We start from the raw sequence: 9,564 nt of genomic DNA on the forward strand, positions 1-9,564 counted from the left end.
TCAAATATTGACCATGAGGGAAGTTGTGCATATGGGCGGCGCTCAGGAGGTATATGAAAACTCTTTGTATGTTCCACTAAATTTTGCTGTAAATCTAAAACTATTCTAAAGAAAAAAGCTATTTTAAAAAAAGCAAAAAAACTAAAAGGACAGAAAAATATAGAAAAAGATACATGAACACAGATCAAAAGAAATCATCAGAGGCCATTTTAATATCAAAGTACATTTCAGAGCAAAGAATAATACCAGGGATAAGAATGTCATTTCATGGGGTGCTTGGGTGGCTCAGTCGGTTCAGTGTCTCCTGTAGGCTCAGGTCGAGATCCCAGAATCCTGGGATTGAGACTACTTACCACTGCCACCCAGGCCCCCTGCTCAGCAGGGAATCTGTGTCTCCCTCTCTCCTTTTGCCCCTCCCCCACTTAGGCTCTTGCATGTATTCTCTTTCTCAAATAAACAAAATCTTTTTTAAAAAAAGTCATTTCATATTGAGAAAGAAATCAATTAATCAAGAAGTAGTAACAATTTAATTATTTATGTCCCTGATAACAGAATTTAAAGCAAAAACTGAAAGAGTTGCAAGGAGAAATAATTTTTAAAAATATAATCAGTAAATTGGAGGGGGAGGTCATACAGAGGATGTGACCACCAGTTCACGCATGAGCTGGACCGGGACAATTGGAGGTTTCTCACCACCTACCCTGTCCTTGGAATGTGCATTCTACTTGCCTACCCTGCTCCCAGAAGCTGCCTGAAGGATACAGCCTTTAGAGAGTGATGTGGTGTTGACACTGACTGGACAGTATACATGGCTGAACCTACTTAAGGCCTCTAAATTAACTTAAAGATTTGGCCAGTGGGTACAGAGATCTACTCAACTTGCAGCCACCCATGATGGTGGTTATAGAACATACTGGTCAAGATATGACTTCCCTTGCAACTAGCACTAAAACCTTAACTGAATTTGATGACATAAATCTATTAGAGAATAAGATTGCAGAAGACATCTTTTTGGTACTTATATGTTAAATGATAAAAACTTAAAACTTCACTAGTGTTTAATGCATAGCTGCTTTATATGTGATATTTCTTATCTCCTTGTTCTGATTTCTAGAATATGGAAAGGTTATTCCCAAGAGATGTCCAACAGAAATTATTTTCATAATTCTTGTCCTACCCAGAATACAGAATAGGAAAATTTCACCCAAGGGATTCTTCTAGTGATGAATATATGTCAGGCTGAGGGAAAGTGCTTCTACAGATACTGTCTCCACCCAACTGTGGATGTCATCTCAAGCATACATCAGAAGATAAGAGGAAAAAGCAATCTAGTCTAAGAAAAAATTCGTGTTTGGTAAGCTATTTCGTGTTCCCTGTGACTCTCTTCTTTAATTTTTAAAATATTTATACGTATCTGTACTGCCTATGTCCACCCATGGCAACTTGAGTGTGGTTTGTTTAACTTCTGACCTTTAAAGAGGGTAATACAGGGGTGCCTGGGTGGCTCAGTGGGTTAAGCCTCTGCCTTCGACTCAGGTCATGATCTCAGGGTCCTGGGATCAAGTCCCACATCGGGATCTCTGCTCGGCAGGGAGCCTGCTTCCTCCTCTCTCTTTCTGCCTGCCTCTATGCCTCCTTGTGATTTCTGACTGTCAAATAAATAAATAAATTCTTTAAAAAAATAAAGAGGGTAATACAGTTTTTCTCCTCCCATCCTATTCCTATGGGAGCTTCTATGGTTCCTTTAACAAAAGTGTACAGACCACCATCATGCAACCCCACAGAGATGTTCTCAGGTCTGCTTTAGATCTCTGTTCTTTGATGGCTACTAGATATTAGCAACTTCCAGCTATCTTGGCTCAAGTGGATCTTGCCATTTAAGAGGATTAAGTTTTTCATATTGGTTAGAGTATTATATGCTAAGATAACTTAACATAGAAGTAAAAACAGTTATATATCCAGTGAGAAATGACATAATTCAGTTACTAGAGAAGTAAGATAAAACTACAATCTGAAAGAAAAGGAAGGCATCTTAAGCTAGAAGAAGGAACTTGGACTTTCTCCCTGTGCACCTCACCCAGTGTGTATCTCAGGCAATTCATTAAATTATATGAGTCCAAGTTTCTCTCGTAAAAACATAAATGTTGAGAATCTCAGTTTTAGGATGATTATTGTTTAAAAAATCTTAGTGGATGAACATTGAGACTAGAAGACCATGAAAAATGTGTTGCCATATTTAATACTCCTAAATAAGTAGCTCAATTTGTCTCCTTTCCCTGATTTCTCAATTTTACTAATCCCAAGATTATCATTACTTCCTTTGTGAAAATTCTCCAAGTTAAAGTTAAGAATTTCAAAGGTGCTTTAATAAAATGTGCTACTGCCTCATGTATGGTTTCTTAAAATGTGAATAACCCCTCTCAGACAAAAGCAGAAGTGAAAAATAAAAAAGATACAAAGCTACTGAAAGCAGAGAACAGGTCTGAACTTCTTTTGCATCTGTATAACCTGCTAAGAGTGTGCTTGTTAATTTAGAAAAAATGTTAATTTGAATCTCCCTGATGGCTAGTGATGATGAACATGTTTTCATGTGTCTGATAGCCATTTGTATGATTTCATTGGAGAAGTGTCTGTTCATATCAGAACAGTGTGGAGATTCCTCAAGAAATTAAAAATAGAGCTTCCCTATGACCCTGCCATTGCACTACTGGGTATTTACCCCAAAGATACAGTAGTGAAAAGAAGGGCCACCTGTACCCCAATGTTTATAGCACCAATGGCCACGGTCACCAAACTGTGGAAAGAACCAAGATGCCCTTAGATGGAAGAATGGATAAGGAAGACGTGGTCCATATACACTATGGAGTATTATGCCTCTATCAGAAAGGATGAATACCCAACTTTTGTAGCAACATGGATGGGACTAGAAGAGATTATGCTGAGTGAAATAAGTCAAGCAGAGAGAGTCAATTATCATATGGTTTCACTTATTTGTGGAGCATAACAAATAGCATGGAGGACAAGGGGAGATGGAGAGGAGAAGGGAGTTGAGGGAAATTGGAAGGGGAGGTGAACCATGAGAGACTATGGACTCTGAAAAACAATCTGAGGGTTTTGATGGGGCAAGGGGTGGGAGGTTGGGGGAACCAGGTGGTGGGGATTAGGGAGGGCACAGATTGCATGGAACACTGGCTGTGGTGCAAAAACAATGAATATGGTTACGCTGAAAAGAAATTAAAAATTAAAAAAAAAGAAAAATGTTAAGAGGCAGTTATTTTTTTTTTTAAAGGTGGTACCATACGGTAACTAACATAAAAAAAAAAAAAGGTGGTACCATGTATTTTATTGACATAAAGTCACTGGCTATTCACTAAGATTGTCCAGTAAGCTCTGGACATTGTACTGCTTTAAGTTGTACTTTAATGAACAAAAAAGGGAAAAAAAAACTAGTATTTATTAATCATGCACTGACTACCCCAAAATTTTAAGTGCTTTCTGTATATTTTCTGACTCTTCATCATAACATGTCTATTATTAGATTGAGTGCTCTCTTTTCACAGATGGGGGAAATGGAAATAAAAATAGGTTTAGTTCAAGGTCACAAGGTCAACAAGTATTACAGTTAGGTTTCAGATCAGATCAGACTGATTAAAAAGTCCATAGTTACTCTACTAATTGTCCTAATTACTGGATAAATATTAACATGTTTATAATTAATGCACCAATATTATGGAATTTTAATTTCAAAACTCATTAAAAAACAGTAGGATTTTTTATTGGCAAATTGTTCCCTAGCAATGTACATATTGCTATTAGCTATCTTCTATATCATTTATTACAACACACAAAGAATTAGTTATTGACAACTAATCCCAGAAAGGGATTTGTCTTTTGAAAAATTAAGTGTCAACATGAAGTTGAAATTGTTCAAGTTTCTCAGGGGACATAAATGTATTAGGTGTAATATCAGGATACTTTCTTTAGAAATCAAATCCCTACTATGGAAGATATGTTTATTTATAAGTTATGAGAATACTAACACATTTCCCCTTTTCCCCAGCAAATGAGTGCTTTGCCTAATTCTTTAGGAATATCTTCTTCATTTCTATCCTATGCTTCTGAGTTCTCAGCACAAGGAAAGGGGAAATTAGTGCTTATGATGAGGTTAATGGTTTTCACTACTCACCTGCTCTCTTTGGCACCACCCTTAAGATTTCAATGGTAAAAAAGGAAGAGACACATTAAAAAGTGAAAAAAAAAGGAAGGGGAAAGAAACAGTAAAAGGAGAAGAGAGATGTAAAATTATCTTTTTATCATCCAATGAGAAAAGGACTCAGTGTACTTAAGGATGAATATAAACAATGTCATTATTATACTTACATAGTATTTGTACAAAATAAGAAATTGGGGTGCCTGGGTGGCTTGGTGGGTTAAAGCCTCTGCCTTCGGCTCAGGTCATGATCCCAGGATCCTGGGATCGAACCCTGCATTGGGCTCTCTGCTTAGCGGGGAGCCTGCTTCCCTCTCTCTCTGTCTCTGCGTGCCTCTTTGCCTGCTTGTGATCTCTGTCTGTCAAATAAATAAATAAATAAATAAAATCTTTTAAAAAAGAAATTATAAATATTTACATATTATATTTAGAGGTATATAACTGATGATCTCTGAAATTTTATCTTTGTGCTCACTCAGTGCTAACAGTCAAAGATGTACTTTACTTCCATAAGTCTACAATTTATTTACATCCTAGAAATGACACATAGATATTTCAAACTTGTATGGCATTATTTGCAAACCTAGGGATTTCCTAGCATCCATGAATATATAGCTGACCCTTGAAAAATGGAGTCAAAAATTTGTGTACAACTTTTGAATCCAAAATTTAACAACTAATAGCCTACTGTTGACCAAAAAGCACTACTGACAACAAAAATATTTTGCATATATATTATATATTGAATTACCACAATGAAGCTAGAAAAAGGAAAACATTATTTAAAAAGTCATAAGAAAAAATATATTCACAGTACTGTACCTACTGAAAAAAATCAGCATATAAAAAAACCCCACACAGTTCACCTGGGTTGTTCATAACACCTGTGCTGTTCAAAAGTCAACTATAAATGAACACAAATATCTTATATTGATAAATTTGAATATTTATTATATTTTGGTTATATATTTGCTATCATTCAGATTTCACATTAGACTCTGAGTCGGAGTTATCTTCCTCTTTGGTTAATCCCTTTCTCTTTTTTTTCTAATACATTTAGTTCACTAAATGCATTTCATTTCATTGTGATCTTAATAATAAATTATGTGCCTGATTTTGCATTTGAATTATCATGCCAAGATAGTATAAGGCTTTCTATAACTTATCTCCAAAAGATTGTTCCAACACATGTTTTATAGTAATAAAATAGTTCTATGATATTTTATAAAAGAGATTCAACTGAGGTTTGAAGGAATCATTATGCATAATACAATGAAACTATAATTTCGTACCATGTCAATTGCTCTGGATTTGATACCTGCTCACTATAATTTTCTTAAATAGATGACTTAAATTTTAGTTATTTTGTGTAATGGTTATTGGTAGTACCCCACTCAGATGCTTTTTACTGGAGCGGTGGACTGAAGCTAATTTCCAGATGACACCACAACTTCTTCTTATTATTTTTTTTAGCATTTTCTTTAGCTGTACTGCTTTCCTCACTCACCTCTTACAAGAGCACCCTCTCAATAAATCATTTACATGAAAATCCCATCTCTAACTTTGCTTTTTGGAAAGCCAGTCTTAGACATTTAGCTTCTTTTAAAAGGCATAATGGCATGAATATTTTGCCAAGATTTGTCTTCCCAGTTATATTTTCACTTTCAGATATAAATGCTCATTTTCAATGAAACAACTTTCAATGAAATTGAATTTCAACTGAATTCTAAAAATTAAGTACCCTTTCCAGTGCCACTAACTGACAATCTATCCTTCTCTCTAGGTTATTTTAGAGGACATACTGAATAAAATGGATAAAAGAAATGTGTCTATAGTGTCAGAATTTGTGCTTCTGGGACTTTGCCACTCATGGAATATGCAGGTCTTATTCTTAATAATATTTTTTATACTTTACCTGATTATTATATCTGGAAATATTGTCATTATGATCCTAATCATCACTGACCCCCATCTTCATTGCCCCATGTACTTCTTCTTGGCCAACCTGTCCTTTGTTGATATGTGGCTTTCTTCAGTCACCACTCCAAAGATGATCACAGACTTTCTTAGGGAGAACAAGACTATTTCCTTTGGAGGGTGTATGTGCCAGATCCTCTATGTACATTTTGTTGGGGGGGGTGAGATGGTGCTATTAGTGGTAATGGCCTATGACCGCTTTGTAGCCATCTGCAAGCCACTGCACTATTCAACCATTATGAGCCTGCAAAAATGCACTGGGCTGGTGGTGACTTCCTGGACCATTGGCTTTGTGCATGCCATGAGTCAAATGGCTGTGATTGTGCAATTGCCCTTCTGTGGCCCCAGGGAAATTGACAGCTTCTTCTGTGACATACCCCTGGTAATCAAGCTTGCCTGCATAGATTCCTACAATCTGGGAATATTAATGAACACTGACAGTGGGGTTCTGGCCATGACCTGCTTTATTCTGTTGTTGATATCCTATACCTATATTCTTCTTACTATCCGCCAAAGCTCTAAAGCTGGTGCATCTAAGGCACTATATACCTGTACTGCCCACATCATAGTGGTGGTGCTTTTCTTTGGGCCTTGCATCTTCATCTATGTGTGGCCACTCAGCATCACCTGGGTGGACAAATTTCTTGCTGTGTTTTACTCTGTTATTACACCTCTCCTAAACCCAGCTATTTATACCCTGAGAAATAAAGAGATAAAAGATGCCATGAAAAGATTCAGACACTACTACATGGATTCCAAGGGAAATATTTAATGCCCAGAAAACTTACTGTAAGCACTTCAAATTGATAATACATTGACCTTGTAAAATAGGTTGAAAATCTAGGAATTCAGTTTATTTCTATATGTTATGGCTGTCTACAAGAGCAGGAATAGGGTTAATATAATTTAAAAAAATCACATTTATTTATTCAACCAGTAGAACACCACCAAAATATATTCCTAAAACCCAAACATTAGTGATCCTTCTTTCTGAGGGAATTATCTAATCAGCCTTCCTGTGCCTTTAACTATGTTAAAGGAGAACCTAAAATTCATTGCACAAAGCCATCCACCCATCCTGATGGATAGTGTATCTTAATAAACTTTCTCCTAACTTCATTTGAGAAGTATTCCTCTGACATTGACTTCTTCCCTCAAAACTTCACCTAACCTCTTGTCAAGAGGCAACTGAATTATTTTTTAACTTAACTTCCTACTCATATACTAATAGGAAGGAGTGGGAGAAAAAAATAGAGATAATGCAATGAAACTGGAAAATATGTAGGGAATAGGAATGGAGGGTATTCTGTGTTTCATTTCCATTAACTCAGTACCCATAAAAAGTGGTAAAAGCTAATATTTCCCTTCGTTATCTTAGTCTTAAGGACTAATATTTATTATGTCTTATACTGTTATTAACCATTTGTGTGAAAGTCATGAAATGTAAGCTCAAGGGCAAGAGCCATGCTTTTGCCTGATTAATTCCTGAAATGGCAGTACCTAATACATGGGTTAATATATAGTAAACAATAGATTTTAATGAACATATTAAGGACAATTTTTCCATTCAAAACTCATAACATGTGTTGATTATGGCATACTGAAGTGCAGTCTTTTGTCATTAAAAAAATTCCTAGGTTTCAACTTACAACTAAAATTTGCCTTCTTTCTTGCAGAATTATAAATTAAGTGGATTGAAATTCATTTCTAATAATCAACAATAAAAGTCATAAAATAAATATTTGATATATGCACAGGTTTTTTCTCTTAACATGGAAACAAAATACAACAAAGTGACAAAAAGAATGCACTTATCCTTGAAAGTCTACCCTATACCTTTGTTATATGCATTAATTTAAATGTTATTATTATTTCCAATGTATGACTGAGAAAATGAGACTCAGATATGTGAATTAAAGTTCTTCAAGATAACACAGCCTTATTTTTTTCTTCACTCAGGATTCAAAGATCAATTTTAATTCCAAGACTGTTCATTTAATAAATAACACTACCCGATATGATAGAAAATTATTTCCAACAAAGAAAGTGAAAGAGTGAAATACATCAAGAATACCAGAGTATTTCTATTAACCTAACAAAATAAACAATATATTGGAAATAGCATAATTTGCAATCAATTTGACCACGCAATATAAACTGGGACTGAGAGAAACATCACCTAAAGACAAGCCCGCACACAAATGGTAGAAAAGTATTAAGAGTCAACCATTTAGTTGTCTCTATCTTGGCCTGTAGCCTCAATTCATTCTCATGAGTACACCATTCATTCACTATACTGTTACCACTGTATGTTTTTTTTTTTTTTTTAAAAGATTTTATTTATTTATTTGACAGAGAGAGATCACAAGCAGGCAGAGAGGCAGGCAGAGAGAGAGGAGGAAGCAGGCTCCCAGCTGAGCAGAGAGCCCGATGCGGGGCTCGATCCCAGGACCCTGAGATCATGACCTGAGCCGAAGGCAGCGGCTTAATCCACTGAGCCACCCAGGCGCCCCACCACTGTATGTTTTAAGCAATCTTTCTTTCTGCCCAGAATACTGAGAATCTTTTTTCTCTGTCTATTCTTATTAGATAAACCTGAGTGTTAAATATGATTTTTACTGATTTCCTAATACTGCAAAAGTAGAAGGGCTTAAGAATATAATCTGCCATAACAAAATCCAAGATCTACATGCTCTCAACTCAAACGTTTTAGTCACTTTCTTCCATGTTATCCAAGTTTAGTATTTACATATTTATCTCCTTAATTCTGACTGGTTTCTATTAGAATCAACTTCGCAGACTTTATTCTAGAGGACTTGTAGTTAAGCATACTCTCTAGTCAAACTCAAATGGCCAATAATCAGTCTTAATTTCCATTTAATGAAAATATCATCTACTCTGGTAGGAGCATTTCTTCCTTAGGCACCAAGACCTCCAACACAGTAGAGCTTAGAGTGATACAGATGAGAAGCAAAAATTTTTGAGTGGGTTGTTATGTGTAACAGTGAGAGGATCTACCATTTCTACAGTTTGATACTCAAATTCAGAGAAGAAAGATCTCGTCTTCGAAAAGAGCCATAAAGTCTTCAGTATATCATTCTACCATTCTATTAGACCATTTGTTTGTGAGTGAACAAGTGTTAATATCAGTGAATTCCATGGTCCTGAGACCACTGCTGAACCTGGGTTATAAAATAAATTCCCTGATCAGATGCAGTGTTATGCAGAATACCACCACTGTGATAAAGCATTTTTAAATCCATGGATGGTAGAGTAGCCTATGATATTTAGTTAGGAAAAAACTGCATACCCATAATACATGTTTATTTCAGTGGTCAAAACTGTACTTCTTCAACAATGGAAATGTCTCAATACAA

At 35.7% G+C, this 9,564-nt stretch overlaps 1 protein-coding gene across 1 annotated transcript; it reads left to right on the forward strand.

Moving 5' to 3' along the window:
* Positions 1-6,017: 6,017 nt before the first annotated feature.
* Positions 6,018-6,959, forward strand: LOC125105053 (olfactory receptor 4K14-like). Its single transcript, XM_047738090.1, has one exon. It carries the CDS (start codon positions 6,021-6,023, stop codon positions 6,957-6,959), a length of 939 nt encoding a protein of 312 aa, XP_047594046.1. The 5' UTR covers positions 6,018-6,020.
* The last annotated feature ends 2,605 nt before the right edge of the window (positions 6,960-9,564 follow it).

Source organism: Lutra lutra, chromosome 7 (genome assembly GCF_902655055.1).
Source record: "Lutra lutra chromosome 7, mLutLut1.2, whole genome shotgun sequence".
NCBI lineage: Eukaryota > Metazoa > Chordata > Mammalia > Carnivora > Mustelidae > Lutra > Lutra lutra.

Coding starts and splice junctions, on each gene's coding strand:
- LOC125105053 (XM_047738090.1), top strand. CDS start 6,021: ATGGATAAAAGAAATGTGTCTATAGTGTCAGAATTTGTGCTTCTGGGA.